Here is a 23937-nt window from a genome sequence, read left to right on the forward strand (position 1 = left end):
GTGTGTGTGCATGTGTCAGGGTTTTTGTCTGAGTGAAGAGAGGGGTTTCGTCCATTGCAGATCATCGTCTGTTAGTCTTCTTTGATAAGGTGAAGTAAGGTACTGCAATACCAATGAATCCAGCAAAGGCAAGCGATCCCTCTACACCTATGATAATCTATTAGCTATTAGCTATAGCTACTTTAAAAGTGCACGAACCAAAGCATCCAATATGTTTTTTTTTCTCTATACCAAACAAATGTCTTCTTGAGATCTAGATCTCTTTGGTAAGAGTGACCTGAAAACAACTAACACACGATCGTAACATCACACATAATATAAGTAAAGTAGTATAAGTTATTAAAGTCTCCCAGAGGAATGAGTGTCGCCTATGTCAAACTGTGTATCAGTTCACCCCAGTTCAAAGCATGTCTTCCCCCGTTCAGAACTGGTGTCATGTTTATTAGTTCTAAACCGAACAAAGGATATAACTTGTCAGCTTAGACAACTTTATAAGGCATTAGCATGGTCACAAAGCTGTCAGTGTGTGCACTGTCAAACTAAACAGCCACTAGTCGTCAATGTATTAAAAAAGTCAATGCTTAGACAAAGTTTTCTAAGCTTACAAGTTATATCCTGTATTTACTGCATCTGCGCTCCACCAGGGCCAGAGGATTCGAGTGGAATTTTTTTTTATACTGCCTCACAAATGCAGACGGACAATATAAGTTCTACTTATTGAGCTGTTTTATGAACTGCCACCATGTGACTTCACCCTCACAATGACTTTGAACCCTTTGATGTATAGGAAAAAGCCAGCAGGATAGTTGTGTCATAGGGAGGAGTTTCATAGACAGGATTTGAAGAAAAAAAAAGACAAACAAGTGTATTTATCTTACCTTTTTGACGCAGCTGTTCGGGGAGGCATCTTCATGGTCATTCATCATTTGCTAAGAAAAACAAAAACAAACAGGGTATTAACAAAGGGCTCAATGGTACAGTGAAAAATCCACTTCATTATTGAACTATTCTGGGGAAAAATTGATTCTGATTTGACTGAGAGAAAAACAATCTGTTTATTGAAGCATTAAAAGAGCATATCGATTGCCGCGCTTCAAGGGGCCTGGGCCGTGGGGTGTGACCCGTCGTTGCTTGATGACGTGAGCGCGGGGTGTTTACAGTTCATCACACAGGCCCTCTGGGTTACAAATGTGACCAGAGGGATATAATAATGGACTGGAGAGGTCACAAAAACACACACAGAAGCAAACATAACACTACACACACATACACACACACACGCTGATGAATGAATGCCCCACAGATTTGACGTTAATTCTACGCTTCAGCGTTGCAGGAAATTTCGCTGAGACTGTGTCCGTGTCTGTGTGTCTGTGTGTGTGTGTGTATAATTAAGCCTTCAAGCAATATTTACTGGGGGCAGATGGGTGGTAGAATGCTCCCAGTGTCTGCCAGAGGAAATGAAGGAAGTGGGGGAATGATGAAGAGATGGGGCTGCTCTGGTGCAATGAGGGGAGCATTTCACATATAATGGCAACCCAGAGTCTCTCTCTCTCTCTCTCTCTCTCTCTCTCTCTCTCTACGTCTGTCTGTCCTTCTCTTTCTCTGCCTCTCTCTGAAGCCCATTGATGGCAACCTATTGAGGATCAAAAGAAGTGATGCAGACTGTTTTTAGAGCACTTTTAGGTGGGGCGAGGGATCAGCGTGGTACTTTACTGAGTTTAAGTGAAATTACGCCTATAAAACTTCCCCAAGCACAGACACATGGCATATCTGAGCCTCCCTTTTCCTGCTCCCTATCCTCCTCTCCATCTGCCCTTTAACAGTAGGTGTGTTGTGTTTGGGGTGTTGTGACAAGACTGGCTGGCCTTTATATTAGTGGCTGACATATTAAAGTTTGTATTTCCTGAAAAACCCAATGTGGGCTCACCATGATTGGGAAACAGACATTTTATCTGCCGTAGAATCTGCCATGGAAACTGTAGATCTCTTCTTTGAATGCTGGCATAAACAGGCAGCTTCTCTTATGCACCTTTTTATACAAGGGCCTCAATTCAAAGGAAGTGATTATGGATTGTGTGTGTGTGTGTGTATGCGCTTGTGGATGTTCGCACTCACATGCGCCTCTAGATAAAAAGGTGTCTGTGAGTTTGTCCGTAAGACTATTTATTCCTAAGTATAGTGGACAGTTGTCTGCAAACATAGTAGCACATAGAAGTCCACTCCTTAATTCCTACCTTCTTGCCTCTCACTAACCAGATGGGCCATGTGTGCACCGATACACTGTGCGCCGATGTGTGTTTTTCCTAGATTAAGCTGTCAGGGAGATCTGTTTCTCAGCCTCACCAAATGGGAGCAATTACACCACAGATACTTATAACAGTGTTCTCGGCCTACTTACACATCATCTAAAAACCTTTAACAGAAGCATCCTGTTCCTGAACTCAGTTTCAAACAACGCAAACGGTAAACATGTCACCCCCTCTCCCCCCCTCCCCCTTCAAGAGGTTCCCTTTCCCTCATGGCCAATCCAATTTGTCACATCTTTCTGACTTTCTGAAAGTACACAGGATGAAGAAGAGTAGTACTTTTTAATTTGTATTTATTTTTCTCCGACAACATGTGAATGTGTGTCTGTAGCTTTGCCTTTTTTTTTTTTTTTTTTACATTCTTTGAAAATGTATAGTTCATCATAATGTGTGTCCATGTTTACAACTGGTGCACAGGGATGAAAAAAACCTACAGTAAAGCAAGAAAAATAGTTTTAATCAAATGTTAGCTGGAGATTTATTTTCAGTTTGTGTTTAAAATGGCTGTTTAGTTACTGCATGTCCCCCAAGAACTCTGGAACCTTGTAAGGAGTTCTGCAAAGAAGAAAGCCACAGATGCTGATTTGCTGATTTAAATGGAAGGGAAGACTGCTTAAAAACAAACAAACATGCTAATTTATTTATTTCACAAAACAATTCAAACAGTAATTGCAGAGTATAATATTTACAATATAACTGTGTTGGGTAAAGTGGAAGGGGTTTTCAGGACGGCTATTTAAAGAAAGTATAATACATTAGGGTTAATGTGTCTGCACTGTAAGTCAAAAAAAATGTGCTAGTGAACTTTAAACATGGCGATAGAGTAGATAGTGAGAGAGAGAGAGAGAGAGAGAGAGAGAGAGAGAGAGAGAGAGAGAGAGAGAGGACTTCCCCTTTCTTGTAATGCACAAGACCAGCTGCAACAGTTTACAAAACCAACAGCTTGGCTGGGTCGTCTAAAATGCTACCAGGCGTTCGACAACTATAGGACAATTTCTGGACTTTCCCCCCGCTCTGCTCAGCTACATGCCAAGTGTAAATATGTGTGTGTATCAAATTGTGCAAGAGTAACCTAAAACTGTAGAAGACATGCAAGCAGACATGAGTGGTTTTACTGATGCCTTAATGTCTTTCAGCTTCAGGTGGGGGGTCGGGGGCGGTGTGGGCTTTCTATCATCCAAACCTCAGTTTTGGCTCCACAAACACTAAGATGACTGTCAGTTAAATGCTAATTACGAAGCTTCCTGGCTTGAAATGCGATGCCATTCTCATTCAAATAGTTTGTTTGTTGAAAAGTTAACCAATGGGTTTTTTGCCCCCCTTATTTTCAATATGTTAAAAGCAACATTTAAAGAACAAGGGCTTCTGCAATGACGACAACAACTTACACAAAGGCAGGTGGAGATAGTCTTTCAACACTGGCACACTGTATGAACACACACTCACATATATAGACTGACACGAATACCAGACAAACACACACAGCCAGAAACACACACACACACACACACACACACACACAGAATAGCATAGCCTTGCAGCAGGAACGTGCCAAGCAAATAAATAAGCTATTAATTAGAGAAGGAAAATGTGATTGGCCACTGACTGGCGGCGCTATGATTTATTGCACGTGTCACCATCATCTCAAAGTGACTTTTACTCTGGGTCGGTGAGACAGGTCCAAATAGAGACTGGCCTATGTTGAGAGGGATAGATTTTCCACTACACAGAGAGAGGTAAAATTGTCCATTTGTTCTGTATCTAGCCTGCTGAATGCTGACATGTCAATATGTCTTATGGAAAAGAGAAAACACTGAAGCGAGGGTAATTAGAAAGTGTTTGTGTGCGTGTGTCTGCCTGTCTGTGTGTGTGTGTGTGTGTGTGTGTGTGTGTGTGTGTGTGTGTGTGTGTGTGTGTGTGTGTGTGTGTGTGTGTGTGTGTGTGTGTGTGTGTGTGTGTGTCTAGGCACACAAACTTCTCTCTCTGGCCCATATGACCTCAAACATAAACAAATCCAGTCGTGGCTTGATGAAAGTGCAGCCACCTGCAGAATCCTTCCACCAAGAGCTGTCCAGACCCTCATTAGGGGTATGCGTAAATGTGTGTGTTTGTTAATGTGTGTGTGTGTGTGTGTGTGTGTGTGTGTGTGTGTGTGTGTGTGTGTGTGTGTGTGTGTGTGTGTGTGTGTGTGTGTTCCTTTCACCATGTCTGTGGTGTGTGCTTTCACACTAGGCGGGAGGGAAAACCCCACCATTATTAGTGTTTCATAGCCCAGCTTTTGTTATTGGACAGAGTCAGGAGTTTTTCAACACCACTTTAGCACCATTCGTATTGACATGCCATGATGACCAAGCGGACAAAAGAAAACACGACGTGGGGAGAGACACTCAGTGAGTGGACTGCCTCACTGTTTTTGCAGGACCTGTCACAGCCTAAAACACATGACAGAGCGAAATCCCGCTCAGTTTATTTCCAGAACTCATTTAAGGTGAAAAAACTGCAGAGATTCCCCAAGGGAGTTTTCTATATAGAGCGCACATTGCAAGTCAAACCTTGAGAGAATGACCCATACAGTAATCTTCTAGTCAAACCAGGCTGAGCAAGGAGTCATAGCAACTAGAAGAGGACCTTACAAAGCTTGCTCATCATCATCCTCAGGCGTGAGGAGAAGAAGAGGGCCCCACTTGGAGGTTTGTGCCGTAGGAAAATGTTAGCATTCTGATGCCAAAAACAATTCGCCTCAACTCTGGATAATATGAGGCAATACAGCAACATGGCCCAGTGAATGGCTGCGGATGTCACAAAGCCACAAGTTTCCAAAAAGAACCAGCAGCAAACAAACCTCTGAGCTTTTTGAACCAGGGCCCTGACTGACAGCCCATTGGCTGCAAGAGCCACACCAAGAAAGCCACAAATTGAAAGTTTTGCATTGCATTTATTGGGAACTTTTGCTGCTTGTTGGCAAGTTGACAGGATACCATTGTGGTGGCAATGGCCTAGACAAGTTATTGATCTTTTTGACGTATAGATTGGGGAGGAAGCGGTCTTTTACTGTGGGTCGTGTTGAATAATAAACTACACAGAAAGTGTATTTGTGTCAGAGAGCAAGAAAGAAAAAAGAAAGAAAGAAAGGAAAAGGGAGGCTCTGTTTCTTATTGCTGGAGGCTTTAAAATAGAAGTTAACCATCATGTCAAACATGATCTTAAAAAATGAATTTGACTCCTCTGACTCCCAGAAACTGGCAAATTTGATCAGAACTCTTTCCAATCATTGAAATGGCATGTCTGCCCATAAAGAAGGAGGAAAAACAAGTAAGGTTATCAAGTCTCTAGTGTTTCTTTCTGAGGTCTCTTGATAAAGAACCATTTTACACGTTCATGCCAGAATTAGTCAGATATTGTTTGAATAAGGATACATGTCCCATTCAGTCTGCTTTTTAGCATCAAGTCAGTCAGATGGTGCCTGCTTGTAGTTCCAAGTCTTTGCTCTGGCTTGTCCTTTAAAAGGGTGTAAAATCAGGCTATTTCTGGACTTTCCAGAGATAGGGGCCTTGACAGCTGACCCAAAACAAGACCAGGGCTATGACTTCTTAAAAACATTCCTCAACAATGAGGTTGCACAAAGAGCTTAAGTAGGGAGGTGTGGAAGAATAAGGCCGGAGAGGTGAAAGCACGGTAGAAACTTGCACAGCTAAATGCCAGGAAGCTGGGCGTCCATCAGATAGAATATATTTATGATGACTTTAATAAGCGGAAGACTTGAGGTGCTTTGGCCAAAGCAAACATCAGGCTGAGTGCTGATAGGAAACTTTCTCTCCCTCTCTTGCTCCCTCTCTTTCTCTGTCTTACTTGATAGAGAAGGTAATTAAGAATACAATCACTGTTTGGTTTCTTATCTTCAACTCCACATCAATGTGAGAACATTACGCAGCTCATGGGTAAAAGCAAAGGGCATTGATGCCAAAGGAATGCGTGAGGTGCCATTGTCTGAGAGAAAGAGGAGAGACCAGATTAGCGTGCCACTTATCACACCACGTTAAAGCTAACACTGTTACCCAACCCTACATCCAGATGGGTCTATGCTGGGTGCGGCCTGTGACGGAACTGAGAACTGTTGGTGAGATAGAGCTTAGTGCACAAAGGTTAGATTTGGAAGGCAAACACTCAGAACTGTTGTGAGACTCTGGAAAGTCACGGCCACTTGTCAAATACAAACGGCTCATATTTGCTGAACGATCATTGACCCCGTATGCCCTAAGAGTCTTTGAGTGATTTATGAAGAAAATGACATAGTTAACTATCCTGGCAGGTTTTACATTGACTCCGGACAGGCTTGTCTCATCATTTCAATGTCCTCTATGATTCACAGGCACTTGCATAGGCATGTGTGGTCTAGGTGCCACACATTGTACAGTTGGTACAAATGAGCGATTCAAATATTTGTATTCTGACAGTTGCAGCGTTTGAAGTCATTACTCTGTAAGAAAGTGATGTCTCAAGGTGAGGTTGGCACCTATTCAACAAACAAACCTTGGGAAAGAAGCTCACCTTCCTGGAAAAGAGAGTGAGAGGATTGCAATGGAAGGTAGTGAGAGGAGTAAGAGAGTATAGGATTCTGCAAATGTATTAAAAGGGTCATATTTTCATGGGGTCATCCATCACTTCACGTCCAAGGCCCCTTATCCTTTTAAGGCTGTTGACTCTGAACTTGATATCGACAAAACCATACAGATAAATTATCTGCCTGGCCTCCGCTTTATTGATAAGTCATTTGGGCAGATGATCAGTAATAATCATAAGTGAATAAGGGTGTGCCGATAGATCTTCTGCTAGCAGATGGTGTGACAGCCACAGGGTTGAGGCCCAATAAATAACCCTACCTTTAGGCCTTTAAGAGGATTGCCAACACAGCATCGGCATCTGCTGGGTCTTGCCTTTCAGAAAATGATATATCACGTCCTCCTTCTTCATTTTGATAAAGGTTGCAGTTTATCGACACATGGCAGCAGGAAGAAAAATAATATTGCCTTATTTCTAATGATCTTCTATTCTTCAAATGACACATATTGCCTCTCAGCAAGCAGGGGGTTATGGGAGAAAGATTTAGGGTCTTGACTTGAGGGCATATAGATCGAATCAAAGGTCATGCCACGGATACTTTTCATTTCACATACCTCAGCGGAGCGAGATGCCTACGCAGCCTATGCATACATGAACGGTTACATTTATGCACCACATAAATCTGATATTGGCTTTTTCAGCTCAGCAATGTCATATGGTTCATATCTCCATTTCCCCTTGCAAACTGAATTTGTGTATTTAGAAACATACACCAGACCACACTGTCTGCTCCTCTGTCTAGTGCCAATATGAATCCCTAATTCAAAGCAGGAATTCCTTTAGGAAGGTAGAAAAGGAGGCGGAAACACAGAGAGGGGGATCTCTCATCGCATCAGAGGCTTTTCTGGACAGCAGCTACTGAGATATTGTCACGTGACGACGGATAACTGGCGAGTAAATTGCATATCGTTTATCGGGGTCCAGCTAAATATTTACACCGTTTGCAAATTTCAACATAAACAGAGGGGTTTTGGTAGCTTTCCATTTCTCCTTGCCCTCTCTTTTCTTCAAACCCATAATATGTACAGGAAAGGCAAGCTGACTCAAACAATAAGGCTGGATGTGGAAAGAAGTTAGACAGAGTGCAAGACAGAGGGACATGTGGAGAAGGGATGGCATTTTTGAGAAAGCTGTTTTTTTCTAGGCATTTTATTTTGTATCTGTACTTGTGTGTGTGTTAGTTGGTCAGGCTTCCCCTTGCAACTCCAACCTGTGGCTTTCATACATTTTTGGACCACACACACACACACACACACACACACACACACACACACACACTTGAGCACGAACATAGAAGTGAAAAGTCTCTAGTGACTTAGAGGCTAAGTGTATGTATATATGGGTCAGTGTCTGGGACAAGCAGGGGCTTTCTTCAGGGCTCGGAGTTATTTCTTTTTACAGAGGTCAAGCCCTACACACGATGATGATGAGGCCAAAGCCACACCGAGTGACTTGCTGATGAGATTTATCCAGTAGATAAATAAACGAGGTCTGATCATTGACTTCCTGCTCGGAGGGTATGAGTGTGTTTTTGTTTGTGTGAAGTAGAGAACATTGAATATATAAGTTTGATCTGATGCACCAAACAAAGACAAATTATATGTAGTACATACTAGAACCATTGCATGATTGCAGTAGCACCAATTAGGAAACACCTCCCATGGATCCTCTGTCTTCTGTACCCTTGAAGAATCCACTAAATGATCTGGCCTGTCTTTAAGGTCTCAATGGTCCTTTTGTACAGGTATGACCTCCATGTTTACAGGGAAGACTTAGATCTTAGATGTTAGGTCATCAGTAGGACAGAGGTGAATGGTGTGCTTTGGGCTGAGAAAAATGGTCAACAGATCCTATCACCATAAGACACTCTTTGTTAGATGGGTATAGTTTGTGTTTGTAGTTGGCTGTAATGCGATTCTTTTGCCATACTGCAGTGCCACCAACAGGTAATGTTAAAACTTCAAAAATCAAAGTTTGATTCAAACGCAATTACCACTGACTTGAGGCACGTATGCAATATAAATACCAACAATAATAACCGCTGCTTAATAGTTCTAATGGCTGCTATTAGCATGTGTATTATTTTGGAGTATGATGTGGAGATAAAACACAAAAAGCGTATGTGTACAACAAATGGACTGGAACTAGTGCACTGTTTATCCTTGTGATTTCTTTTGGTGGCCGATCAGATTATTTACACGGTGGAAACATATAAAAGCCAGAGCAGTTAAGGCTGCTGCTACTGCCAAAAGATACTGTCTGGAGATACAGCATACAAATGGTTTCTTTCACTGTGGTGGCCAGTTAGGACACATTTTGCTTAGGGTTTATACAAAGTGGAAAAAAATACAAACTTGATTGCCAAATGCATCTAATGACCCCTAAATCATGAAGACTGTCTGTTTTTTTTTTATTTCTTATTCTTATTCTTCCACTAGTCACTAAATACATTTAGATAGCTACAGCTACAAGCTTCTACAATATGTTACGCTTAAACAACCGAATAACAAACAATGGAAAAACATACCCGTCCTTAAATTATATGCTGACATATTTTGTAACAACAAAGAATTTGGGTAAATCGCCACATTCGACAATCCACGTGAAAAAAACTACAAATACACGTATGGCAGCATTGAGAAATGATAGATCAAACCCATTGTGCAAATGAATCATTCCACCCTTCTGCGCTCATTGATCCGCTTTGACTAACGTTTGCTGCTGCACAGCAACCTCTCTGGGGCTCTCGTGCTCTTTCCCTTTTTTTCTTTTCAAAGCTCCCTCTGTCTTCCTGTACTCACCCTCTGTGTACGCTTGCTTTCAAGAGATAGCAACATTTATCACCACGGGAGCTGTCTCCAAGTCCACAGGATCAACCCATCACCTCCACAATAAATGTCAAGCTGTCATGATTTATGCAGCTAATGAAATTGATTAGATGGCTACAATGTCCTAGCACACAGCAATCCCATGATTCAATGCAACCAACTCGCTTGAAAGACGGGTGTCTCGGATGAAACCAGCACGGGGGTTGGTAAAGACGGGTTGTGGGATTTCTTGTCAAACACTGCTTGATAATGTAGAGTTACATCTTTGGGGCCTCTGTCACCAGTCGTTATGGTTTGGCCTTGAGGAGTCATCGAAGAAGATATCATTGAGTGGAGATACTGTAGCAGTCCTACTCCCTTGTACAAAGGCCATTGTCTGATGTGTTTGCCATCATAACCCAAGATGAGTTGCAGAGTTACTGACTTTGATCATTTCAGGGATGGTCTCAGACTTCAAACGACGGCGTGGTAATGATGTTGCAAAAGAGATGATATGATGCTGCTGGCTATCCTGGGGCGCCGAATGGAAAAAAACTGTCTAACAATGGACTTTGTGGTGCAAGACACTGCCAAGTAGAATTTTAATATCAGATAGATACCTCATGTCATTCCAAAGTTCAATACTTGTTACTGCATATTTTGACCAAGAACTGTTACTGTATCAACAACACCAAATATCACAATTTGGAGCACTCCATCACTGGGTATCTGATTCTGCCGAAAATACTTACTAATACAACATTTTCAAAGACAAAACTCACCTTTTAATATGCACGTGAACCTGAGTATCCATTCAGTTGACCTTCGGGCTCATCACAAATGAGTTTATTAGTTGGGCCATATAAGGTGAGGGCTCTTTACAACCCTATTAGCGTGGAGCGGAGACTATCTCTGTCACTAAGATTGATGTTCCCCGGGCTTATCGAGTGCTTCCATTATCAGCAGAAAAACCTTCAGCGAGGGATACTAAGTCCCATTTGCACACCTCAGACTTGAGACTCATCAAAAACCTCACAGGTCCCTATCATCGGTATCATCGACTGTTGAAAACTCTTATCACTATTATCTTCATTGGTGTCAGTGATACCAGTTTTATTTGTTAATGCAGAGCTATCGTCTTTAAAATAACAAGGGTTTGATATGTAGAGATAGGATGCTCTGCTGTGGTCTATGGACCCTGGTTTATAGCTGTCTGTCTGGCCGGTCCATAGGATGATGACGGATGACTTTATTGGGGGAGTTGCACCGTCACAACTTGGAGCAGGGACTTTCCATTAGTCAACTAAAGCAATCAACATCACCCTCTTGACCCTTTTTTTTGGGGGGAGGGGGGGGTGGGGGTTGTTTTTATATCCACAGAAGCCAGAATGTTAGCCATTCTTCACCCCAAAGACTTTCAACAACAACGACAAAAATGACCGACCAAACAAGGAGCAGAGAAGAAAAGTGATTTTTAGAGTGGCTCACTCATTCAATTTCGTCTCATTTTTGGCCCCTGCGGTTGTAATAGATGACTTAGAGGGAGAGTTATTGGACAAAGGAGGAGGAGGGCGGGCGAGGGGTTGAGCTCGGTGAGAGGAAACTTATCTGTCCTTGGGCTGCTCCTGGACAGAAACACAGTGCCGGCTTTATTCGGGCCCGTCGTTAAGGAACGATGACACACTCCTCCAGGCCCACATTAATCTTTAACAGTGTGATTTCTAAAATAACACCAGAGTTTTCCCCACGGCACATGTGTGGGGAGAGAAGGCCCTGTTCAGTCCTGCTGTGCTCTGTCAAGGTTTTTTTGCTCTTCTCCCTCACACTGGTCGCATATGAGAACATGGGGAAAGGCTTGGAAAACTAAAAAAAGATGGACACGGGCTTGAACGAAGAGAAAAGAAGAGGCACACACCACATGGGAACATGGGGAGCAAAAAAAGTAGAGCCACATTTTGGTGCAACGTCACCAGATGTTAAAAGCCCTTGACCTCACTTACTCACCCTGACAGTGGCGGCTTCGGTGGCTCCCTCACGCCACACGTTACTGTTGTTAACAGTGTTATCACAGGGCTGCCCTGGGCAAGATAAAGAGCGTGGCCGCTGATTGGCCTTAAGTGAATGAGGGACTGGCAGACAGACACATAGACAGAGAGGGGAGTGTCAGTCAAGCCTGCCTCTGGTTAATGACAGCGGAGAGATAGAAGCTGAAACAACAACATTTTTGAGGGGGGAACTTTTGTGTGTGTTTAACAGCATGCTGGGAAAAGAGGAGAACGGGAGAAATAGGACAGTGCCACTAATGTTGTTTGGGTTTTGGGAGCCAGACAGGAATCTCTGGTTCTCCAGTGCCTATCAGGGGGCTGATGGAGGTAGCTTGGCTGCTTGCTAGTGACCATTACACAGCATGATAGCGCCGCAGCTTTGGAGTTCCCCCTGCCAGGACAAGCAGGGGGGCTCATAAGGCGTAGAGGAAGAGATGGACGATCTAGTGAGCTGCTTCTGACAGATAGCCAAAGCCAAAACCACCAGCTTTATGAAGCCAAACGGATTCTTGCAAATATCTTGTCTCTCGCAAAAAAATAGAATCTCTCTCCCTTTTCGTTCTCACCCGCTGTCTCCAGACAAGCTTTTATCACAGCATTCTCAGTTCCAGTAGATGTAAGTGCTCTCTCAGTGAGACTTATTCAGACTTCTTTTCGAGGCTCTTAAGCTGTCGGATGGACTTATCCTTTTTTTCTGTAGCTTTCAATAACGTCCATGTGCATTTCATTTCTCTCATCTCCTCCCTCCTTCCTCTGTCTCCTTTCCGCTGAGTGCTCCACACATTATACGGTAGGGCCGGGCCAAGGCTAACATGTATCTATAATGTGTTGGTCTCAGGCAGCCCCCTGAGGAGTGGAGCAGTGCTTGGGCTCCTTGGCACAGTGGACAATGTGGGTGTTGTGCGGAGGAGCTGGCTGGTTGTACACTCACAGACGAGTCAATCTGGGGCCACTGCTGAACTGCTGCCTGTCCTGCCGCTCTCCTGCTCTCTCAATAAGACCCCTCTTCACCAATTTGAAAAAGGAGAAAAAGCTTATTTGTACTCCCTTATTTATTTTGAATTAATTAAAAAAATTACTTAACTTTCTTTTTCTGTTACTCCCCAAGCTGGGTTTGATCTGTTCTCACCCCTCACACTCCATATGGCATGCTTTCTTTTATGGGCTTGTGTGTGTGTGTGTGTGTGTGTGTGTGTGTGTGTGTGTGTGTGTGTGTGTGTGTGTGTGTGTGTGCCTACATGAGAGTACTCCTTTTCATAGTGCTGACACCCAGCAGATTGAGACATCAGGCGCCTGCTCGCTGTGGTAAATTAGCCATTCTTCTCAGGGGCTAATTGGAAATCTAAATGTTTTGCAGGGGGAGAGAAGAGCTGTGGAGGAATGCGTTCTGCCTGGGAGCGGAAAATCAGATTACAGTTTTTTTTTCTTCAATATTTGCATTCAATGATATTTGATAGAAATGTACTGGAAACACATCACTATGTTGAGAGAAAATATCGGGAAAACAAGCCCTTTGTGGAGATGTATTCCCACCCTGAAACCATTGCCACCTTTTAATGAGCAAACACTCACAGCTCTGAATTAGAGGCAACTACATTTCCATGCATAATGGTCCAGCCACAAAAAAAAGAAAGAAAAAAAAAGCATTAATTACTGTGCCTCCATCTACATAATTCAGAATAAAATATGAAACAAAAATGCCACCTACACTAATTGGCTAATTCATCACAGGACCTTGTTGGTAAATGTTCATTCCTGCTTGAGTGGTTTTCGGCAAAATGAAAACATTTGCATAAAGTTAAGGTTCGAGGCCCTCCAGTAAACACGGAAAAGTAAGACAAAATATTGTTACACAAAGTAGCTTTACCTAATGTGATTATATTAAATACTATTTTCTTCACCCTTCATTAAAGAGTTATGTTAAGCAAAATAAAATGAAAATAAGTGGATCTCTTCTTTAAGAAAATAGAAAATTTCTTTCTCATACATTTTTTTTTATTGCATAGTTTTTAAAAAGTGTATGTGATGTTTTAAAGTAAATAACAATGGCACATCCTTCCAATGCTAAATTTCCTGGCAAGCATTATCTTCAAAGTGTCTTGACAAGTCAAAGTGGTGTGACTTTCTTTATAAGCAGACGGTCCTGTGAATGTGGCCGGAGGCTGGCCCGTGCACAGTTTTGGGCGGTACTCCCCGTTGTTGGGGGTGAGTTTGAGGTGCTGGGAAAAAGGGCTATGCATTCACAGTAAATGAAGCCTTGTAAGTAACCGTGGAGAAAGTGCTTCTTAACTGATGAGTGCAGAGACAACTTCCCAGATCTTCTCTGCCACACGGAGACACCCACAATGCTAAAGACCTACTGCCATCTTTAGAGCAAATCACAAAAAGCCACTGAATAGCTTAGTTTCAGCCTCCGCCATGAAAACAAATCTAAACACTGTGAATTGAGTTTTGTCTCATTCTTCTTAATTGGCAGCAGCAGGTTTTTGCCTCTCTTTCTTCCCTGCTCAATATGAATAAATGCGACAAGCTTCTGATCCCGGCTTTTCAGCCTACGGCTGTTTATTTATCTATTTCAACTACACCCAAGGGAACAAAAGGCATGCCGAATGGCCAATGACAGCCATGTCGAATATCTCTTTCTGCCAAATCTGACTGTTTTCTCTCATTGCTGTCACTTGATGTCTTTATATAAGGCTAAGAGTTCGCAACGATGAAAAGGGCGGGGGCGAGCTGAGTGAGTGACCCTCACAGGAGGGGAGTATTAAAAGTAAGAAAGAGAGCCAGAGCAAGGGATGGATGAACCAGAAGGCGGGAGAAAAGTAGAAGGGGGAGAGGGGGCACCCCTGCCGGGTCCCAGGCATCTTCAGTGGCAGTCCCCATCTTGGCTTCAGACGGCTTTTGTCAGAGAGGGGAAAAGAGGGTCTCTTCTTCACTTGGGCATGGACAATAGATGTTTTGTCAGTCGGGGAGGGGGTGTCAATGGGGCAGTATGGAGGGATGCTGAAAGAGGAATAAAGCCAAGGACCCATCTTCACAAGGGGTGGGGAGGCGGCGGTGGGCAGCCCTTTGGGACTGGGCAGATGTTGAAACAAGGATGATTTATTAGCCTTAGTGTCCTTGGTGGCACTTGGCCACCATCCCAGAATTAGGAGTGAGAGAGTGACTGAGAGTAAGAGACATGGGGAACAGGAGGAGGAGGGGGAGCAGGAGGGCAGCTATGTATCAGAGACATCTTAATACCTTCTATGGGCATGGGGCGCTTCTTGCTCTCCGACCGTCATGGTATTTTTTGCACGATTCTCTGGTAGAAAAATAACTTGGTTGGGAGTCCTCTGCATCACTGAGCTGGACCTTGTCACCCAGCATTAGTCTCTCCCTTCAGAACAACTCACCCCCCAAAACAGAGCCAGGCGTACGGACTGTGTGTGTGATGCCCTGGCTGCTGCAACACCACCACCATCCCTCCCCTGCTTATACAAAACAACAAATTACCAAATTAACATTCCCAACAGCCCTCACTCTCACTCCACAGTTCTGGGCAGAGACACTCTCAAACTTGCCAGAAAACAAGTGTAAAAGAGAAAGCATTCTATGGGTGCATGTGGCTGGGTTTGTGTGTATTTGTGTATGGATGTTTTGTGTGTGTGGTCGGAAAGACTTGCACTTGTTGCTTCTGCTGGTAAAATAAGAGAAATTACAACGAAGGAGTTAAAAAGTGAGTTTCCGTGTGTGTGTGTGTGTGTGTGTGTGTGTGTGTGTGTGTGTGTATGAGTATTTCTGTGTGCCTCTCGCAGCCACAGGTCCCCATTGCCTTAGCCCTGTGCTGTGCTGTAATTGGAAGGTGTCACATGTTTAAAGTCACAGTGTGTCACCCTGGCATGCCACCCATGAAGACCCATGAGCCTAGTGTGTGTGTGTGTGTGTGTGTGTGTGTGTGTTTGCGAGTCGGTGTGTGCTTGTCAGAGGCTAGCAAAATCAGAAGTAATAGGATGCATTCCTCTATGCAAACCTTCCTTTAACGGTTTTCCAACTATGAGTGCCCCTTTCCATCCCCAATGCACATTCGCTTATTTCTTTAATACAAACTCCCTACACACATGAACATATATTTTCTCCCAAACTTGACCTCCAAAGTTTCTCTCTTTTGCTTCCTACGGCCCTTTCTGTCTTTTACTCCCCTTACCTCTCCCTTCCTACCAGCAACATTTAATCTTGTGACTTGTTTGTCCACCCTATTTCCTAGCCGTCTGCTGACAAACTGTAAGAGGGTTACTTAAAGTAGTGGGCTGAAAGTTTGGACAGCTTTCATCAAGGCTACCCAGGGGGGATATTGATTGGCAAAGTAATTTACTGCCCAGTGTCCGTTCTGTGCTCCTCGTTCTCTCCCTCTTGCCCTGTCCCTCTCCTTCTCCTGATCCATCTATCCATCCATTCATTCCTCTCCAACTCTTCATGAATCCATAACTGCTGCCTGGAGGTAAAGGTCTCAGCGGGAGTGATAGTGAGTGTGTGTGTGTGTGTGTGTGTGTGTGTGTGTGTGTGTGTGTGTGTGTGTGTGTGTGTGTGTGTGTGTGTGTATATGTGTGTGTGTGTGTGTACGATAAGGTCTGTAGGTCTGCATGTAAGGTTGGAGAAGTAATGACTGGCACAGATGAAAAAAAGATTGTCTTTAGGTCGACAAGGAGATTGACTAGACGGCTGCGTTTGTGTTTCCTAAGTGGTGTGTGCACACACGCACGTACGTATGTATGTATGTGTGCGTGTGTGTAGACAATGGGCATAGTGACTTTGGAGGTCTGGGGAAGGGGCAAGAGCCTTTGACATGAATGAGAGGGAGGGTCATCTATCATCTACAGACAAGGGCTTGAGAAGAGGTTGGAGTAAAAAAGGCAAGAGAAAGGACGGAAGAGGTTGTGGGGGTCAAGTCTCCATCACTCTCGCCATCTCCTGTTCCCTCACTGTCAACCTCATGGCAACTGACCACTCAGCGGAGCCCACTTCAGACCCGCTACCGCTGCTCTCCCTCGCACTCTGCCCCCCCCCCCCCCTCCCCCCTTTACCAGGGCCCCCGGAAACTTTTGTTCCGTTCATTAGTACAACAAATACATACAGATGCTTCGGGGAAGGAGGACACAGAGAGAAAGGATTTGGAAGCACATGCCCCCCCCCCCTACCCTCACCAAATGACTGCTGATTTGGAGACAATCTGCTTCTTTGTAAACAAACGGCATGCTGAGGAGCTCATGCGAGAAGTGGTCTCATTATTCAATGTAAACGTGGACAGTTAAGTGTTTTAAACAGGGTATTAGTGATAGGATGGTCTATAATTTGCTTTACTTATTTTCAGGTTAATAGTGGAAATGCAGTATGGAAACAAAGAGCCATTGCAGCATGTGCCAGTGACACCCATGATGAGTAAGGGTAAACTGACATGTGCCCATGGGACATTCACATAGGGATGCTGGAGGTGCTGATTTTAAGGTCTGTGTATCTTGTCTGAGAATTAGTCCTTACATCTAAAGTCAGCATCACCTAACCATAATCAAGTTACATTTAGCAAAACAAAGACATGCATTTCCCTTTATCTGCCTTCTTAGCTACGATACATTCAGGTTTATGATTTTTTCTTTGAAAATAATTTCTACATCAGAGCCTACTGCTCTGGTTTTGCCAACACACGATGAAATAAATTCTTTCCCATAGAGACACGTCTTGATAGGAGGAGAGGCTGTCGACATGTACCAGAGGTTAATGACGAACATTGAGCATTTGGGACAATGACTGTGTGTGTGTGTGTGTGGGGGGGGGAGGGCTGATGAATGGAGAGAAGCAGGGAAGATGGGTCCAGGGGCAGGGGCACAAAGACTGGCATAGATATCCCCCCCATGACTGCTCCATCCAAATCTCTTTTTTTCTACTACTCAATGGCCCCCGTTTTCTCCTGTGTGTCCCATGAATTATGGAAACCTTCTATGGAATCCCTTTCTTCCCCCCCCCCCCTGGCCGGAGGAAGGCATACAGGAAAAAGGGGAGAAAGAAAAGACACAAGAGTGAGAGAAAAATGCCTCCTCTTCACTTTTTTTTCTTCTTCCTATTCCTCTTATATGCTGCCTCTGAACAACCTTTCATGTTGGCAGTGTGGGCCTGGGCTACAGCTCTGCGGCCATGAGAAAAAGGATGATGGTGGCCGCTGAGTTGGTGGGGGGGTGGAGGGGGGGGGGGGGGGGGGCACAATGACATATATGAGGAACCGAGGAGGCAGGCCAGGGAAAGAATGCCGGCCTTGTTGTTGGACGGCTTGACATTGATTAATGAGAGAGAGAAAGACAGAGAGAGCGAGAGAGAAGAGAGAAAATAAGAAGAGAGGGGTGGCATTGGTGTAGTAGGCCAGACATGGGGTGGGGGCGGGGGGAGTTGGACTCTGACTCTAGTAGAGGTTGAGGGACTCCGGAAGAGCCCCGGGGGCCTGCACTACTGATCAGGCAGAGGGGTATAGCAGCACAGTGTAACACCGCCCGTTCAAACAAAATGTGTGTTTGTGTGTTTCTGTTGATGGTACCCCAAACTACTATAGCCTGAGGGATTGTCTGTCTTCCCTCATACACAAAAAGACGCATGTAGGCAACACACAATTCAACGTACGTCACATCAATCCTCATCCATCAAAATGCTCCTAAAAGACTGCCAGCGTCATCATCATTAGGAGTCGCTTTTGTTGTCGGTTTGTCACACGCACTTAAGAAGCTCAGCTGCTCTATGGAAAGCAGTCGGTTTACTCTACAGTGCATCGGCCTTGTTGTGAAGCAGTGTTTCGCTAACAGTTTGTAGATGTAAAGCTCCTACCAGGAACCTTTCAATGTTTTGTTTTTTATTAATTTTTTTATGTATGCTTTATTGATAGTGTAGATGGGGGGACGCCCTACCAACTGAGCTAAGGGCGCCCCAGGTGAACCTTTCAATGTTTTCTGAAACAGTCTCACTTTTCCTCTGATGATCATAAATTACCTGTAACGTCAAACGCGACATCATCAGCGAAAACAACTTTATTTTCATATAGTTATTATTAATTATTTAGCTTGGTTACGATTTTTCCCAGGAACTTAAGACAACCGATTTATGGCAAGCTGACTGGATCATCCTATCCTGTTTGATACCAAAAAGACAGGTTTTGGGGGTGGAGTACTACTATAAAATCTCTAAAAGTAGCCTCACTACCATACCATTTGTAAAATACTGTAACTCACTTTTTTTCGTATGACAGATTTCAAGTTTTCTAATCCAATTCTAATCGTTCCTATCTTTCCCATCCATGCAAATCAAGATATCTCTTCAATTCCATGTCTTTGCTGACTGAGCACCGTTGACATGTTCTACACCTCCGTCTCCAGCCAAGTGGGATTTCAAAGCCTCTCCTGGATGTCCCAGTACCCTTTGTCTGCACTCTCATCTATAGGTAAGCACAGTGTGCAAGCCCCCCCTCCCATCCCCGCCACCAGCCTCTTCAAAACTCTGCACAATAGCCAGATTTCCTCCCAATTTGCTGGTAGAGAAAAGGAGGCTCAGGAACTCCTTTCACTAGCTTTCAATGGTGGGCCTAATTCAGACTCAATCTTTGGGTTTGCCAGGCCTCACCCCAACCTCAGCCTGCCGTACTTTGGAGCTCCTGACTTTGGCTAATGCTAGGGCAATCCCATTGTTGAAGGACTTAGCCTTGTGCACGTTTGTGTCTCTCGGGGAAACACACCAGCTTGCATTGCTAAGGGTGAGCCAACAAAGCACATACGTATAACGTTTTTTTTATTTCCAGTAATGTTATGCTTCACACACTCATTTCCATCTGGGAGCATCCCACTACAAACCACAGGCCTCTATAATGTTGGCCATCCCTAACTGGGGAGCGGAACTGGCAACTTTTTTTCCATCACAACCTCACTTCTCTAAAATCAAAGTGACCACTGGCCCTTAAACATACATATATATGTGGTGGGTGCTTTTTTATAGACTTTGAGTTCACTCCACTGACCATTTGTTCTACTTGACCTCGCTGCACTCCTTCTCTGCCCCAATTATGCGGGTGCACACGTCCACTTTGCATATTTGTACTTCTTTTTCTCCTGACACTCTTGAGGTCAGTTCTAATCAACCACCCTTTGGTTGTACACACACTGCACTCGCGCATACGCACACACCATTCTCACCAGAGTTCCTTTAAGACGCCCACCTTCCAGGTCCAAGGACTGCTATTAAAGCAATCAGGAGCTTTCTAAGCTAGGTCAAGAGCAAGGTGCTCACATGGGGATTCTGATTTGAATTATGCAAAGGGGGATAGGAAGAGAAGGAATACAATAGAAGGAAGGGAGAGACACATAGAGAGATGGGAAAGAAACAGCAAAACCTTCTGTAGTCACAAACAGGTGAGATCTTCCACACTAAAGTAACTGTAGGAATGTAAGAAATAAAGGTGGGCAAGAGACTGACGGGGTCAGGAATTTAAAAGATTAGTCTCAAGTCCAAGACCCTATCCTTCAGACCTGAGGAAGCATTAGAAAACACAGTTAGGACTGAAATGGTGGGACCACACGCAGTTGTGTGTGTGTGTGTGTGTGTGTTAGCAAGAATGTGTGTGTGTGTGTGTGTGTGTGTGTGTGTGTGTGTGTGTGTGTGTGTGTGTGTGTGTGTTTGTACCTCTGTGTGTGTGCTTGTGTGTGTGTGTGTGTGTGTGTGTGTGTGTGTGTGTGTGTGTGTGAATATGTGTCCGCAAGATCAGCTTTCCCTGTGGTCCATTCAGTGTCTAGTGGCTCAGGAGTCTGGGACAAGAGGAGCGAGAGGAGAGAGAATTATCTTGAAATACGACTGGATCCTGTGTGCATGTGTGTGTGTGTGTGTGTGTGTGTGTGTGTGTGTGTGTGTGTGTGTGTGTGTGTGTGTGTGTGTGTGCGTGCATGTGAGTGTGTGTTTCAGCAAAAGAGACAGTGAGAGTCAGTGAGTGATTAGCGACAGTAAACATGGTAACTGTAGAGGTGCTTTAGTGGTGAGGAGGGAAAAGGGACATACAGAGAAAGCGTGTGCCTATTTTGGGTGAATCTGACATTTTATGTGTATGTGATTGCATGCATGTGTGTGTGCTGAAGTGCTTATTTACGCATTATCAACAAATATAATCAGTTTAAGTGTTAACGTTACTTTACCCCTTACTAAATAAAATGAAAACATTTCACGCATCTAGTGCTTACTAGCCTTACAGATAGATTACAAGAAACAATGTCCCGACTATCTGCAGACCTTGCATGGAACATTTGGTCGTCGGAACTACTTTATACTAAGAAAGCTGTAAAAGTTGAGTTGTTTTTGTTGAAATTTTAAACAACCACAAACAAAATTTTATTTAATAATGTTTAATTGTTCGTTATTTGGCGTTCAATCTTATTCTGTGACTTATGAAGGTGTTCCTGTCAACAGAGACACTAGCAGTTGTCAGTGGATCTTTGGGGAAATCATTCAATGATACTTCACTGCAAAGCAGCATGAAAACACAAAAATAATTAAATGAAAATAGGATGAAAAATAAAAAATCTAATTTGTCGTAAATTCCACTGTGATGGAAATTGACTGCATATGTAACACATTTCTGGGAAATCTAAGCCAATAATTGCCCCGGTGTCAGCATATGTCACTGTATGCGTGTCCTTTTGTGTATAGCCGAGCATCCTCTGGCCAAGCCTACCCTGTGGTGAACATAATCATGGCCCTGTCGTACCAAGGTTAAAGGCTGACTGCTGGGTCTTCTGGCACTAATGCAGTTCCAAAACTATAGGGGTCACATTAGCCCTAGCCACTTCAGCTTGCATTTCAATAAAAAAGAACACCATTAAATATGACCAGCGGGCTATGATGTGGGCCTACCTGTGATGGTCTAAATGAGTCACTTAATGATAGCCGTGCTGCAGCGAAGGAGTGATCAGACAAAGAAATACTGATTGGATACTGATTTAGTGCGAGGGTCAGAATAATAGAAGTCAGTGAATCATATCAGTTCTGTCACTTGTGGAATAGCAGGGGTCCAAGCTTTCAGTGCACGTTATTAGGGATCACATACGTTACATACTTTGTGTTACTTTTGGTTGCATTAATAGACTGTGCAGCAACATCAGTGTGGAGACATCCTGTTCCTCAGGGGTCCCTGACCCCAGGAATATAAGCCAACGCTCTGGTGAGTTGCAAATGGTGAGCATTAATACATAAATCTAATTATTTCAACATTGAAGTGCACTGTATATATATCCATTCCATTCCATTCCATTCATCCATCCATCCATCCATCCATCCATCCATCCATCTATCTATCTATCTATCTATCTATCTATCTCTCCATCCATCAGACCAGGAAGATGGTTCTCAATGTCCTGGAGGACAGAAGTACTGTAGATTCAAGTAGATACTGTAGATTTCCTTTATTGTAATTTCAAAAACAGTACTTCCATACAAAAATGTAAACTAAATGCCGTTTCATACCAGTACATACATACATACATACAGTGTTAGTGTGTAGTGTGTTCTCCTGGGCATATCAGCAAGGGGGAAGGTCAAGTGCAACAAATTCAGTCTCCTTGGAGTCTGGGGCCATATGGCAGGTAAGCAGCATGATTAATTAAAAATCTAGGTTGGTAATTGGGTAGGCTAATTGACTGTGTTAGTCAACCCTTGTATGTTGAGTTTCTTGTCCTTTGCCACTACCAGTGCTGAAAGCAGAAGGTTCTAAAACACACTCAAGCGCTTACACCCCTTTTTATATGTTATGCGTATGCATGAAGGCCTTTCATTCACTATATATCAAGAAAGCCTTACTCAAATGAACTAACGAGTATTAAACATCACTTTTATAGTGATTTGTTATTTGAAATAACCCTGGAAAATGTGTTGCAAAATTTGGAAAGCTTGAGCTGATACACGTTGAGATAGACTGCGGTTCATCTCAGTGGACCTTTAGAGAGACATGGGGTGTAATAATCTACCAAAGCCTTCTCAATGGATGTTTGTATCCTTGCCGAGGGTTGTGGGAAGAGAGGGTGAGTGTGTCCCAACAGCGGAGATGAGAAGAGGGTAAGTGAGCCATGTGGAGGAAGCCAGAGGGTGAGTGGTGATCTGGAAGATGATACCCTGCTACCTTCCCTGACCCCCCACTCTCTTACCTGGACAAGATGGGAGGTATTAAGTGGCCCGCTGTCCCGCTAGGTTGAGTTGCTGATCCGCTAGCCAGAGAGGAAAGCCAACCCCTACTCCCATCTTCACTTCAGTGGGAGCGTTTGTTTTGATTTTTGTCCTACTCTTTCTCACAGACAAACCTGAGAGGCCCAATTTATCTGGGATAGAGTGAGGGGGAAATAGGGCGCCTTGCCACTTGAACACTAGAACTTTAAGCCGGCAACGGTTCGCCGACTTCTCTCTGCCAATGTCTTCCTTGCCTGTAATCGAATGCTGACATACACAGCAACAACAGAGGGCTTTTTGATAATACATTAATGACAGATGAATGAATAATACATCATTCAAACCTCGAATCAACGAGCAAATATTCTGGTTCTTTGGCGGATTTGGCATCCAAAGGCCAACAAGCTGAAGAGAAATGGAAATAGAATAATAAAAGCAACCATGTTTTTTTCTTCTTTCTTTTAAACTAGAGGACATCTCTAGGATTCCTGGATTCGAGGAGTCAACCATATTTGCTGGTGCCCACCCACATCTTAAGGCCCGGGCAGCACAGGGACTGCCCCGAGAGAACAGGAGGAACAATTTGCTCATTCTCAACCAAGACATGGGGGCTTTGGACGAAAGGGGAAAAAAAGACACCCAATATCCAAAATCCCTCTCTCAGGGCCATCATGTGAAGAATTCCCCCTCTTCTCCTCCTCCTGTGCTCCCCCTCCACCCCACACCTCCCCCTCCTTTCCTCTTCTCTTCTCTTCTTTTCTTTTTTAATCAAGCCGTCTGGGGTTGTCAGGTCTTTTGAGACGAGGACTCCCAGCCATGTGAAAAGTTAATCCCTTGTGGGCCTTCTTCTCCGTGGCGCTCATCTCCCTGGGAACACTGGTGGTGGCTTGCAGGCAGGTGGTGGTGGTGGAGGGAGGGGAGGGGGGAGGTGGATGGATGGAGGGA

General features: G+C 43.9%; 1 protein-coding gene across 1 annotated transcript in view; it reads right to left on the reverse strand.

The window, feature by feature from the left end:
• Positions 1–23937, reverse strand: part of prdm16 (PR domain containing 16) — a 179569-nt gene that overhangs the window by 83072 nt on the left and 72560 nt on the right. Inside the window, exon 3 of the mRNA XM_080030988.1 lies at positions 879–929. Within this exon, the coding sequence (XP_079887114.1) occupies positions 879–929 (51 nt within the window). The remainder of the gene's footprint in view (positions 1–878; positions 930–23937) is intronic.

Source organism: Ammodytes marinus, assembly GCF_949987685.1.
Source record: "Ammodytes marinus genome assembly, chromosome: 7".
In the NCBI taxonomy this organism is placed as follows: domain Eukaryota; kingdom Metazoa; phylum Chordata; class Actinopteri; order Uranoscopiformes; family Ammodytidae; genus Ammodytes; species Ammodytes marinus.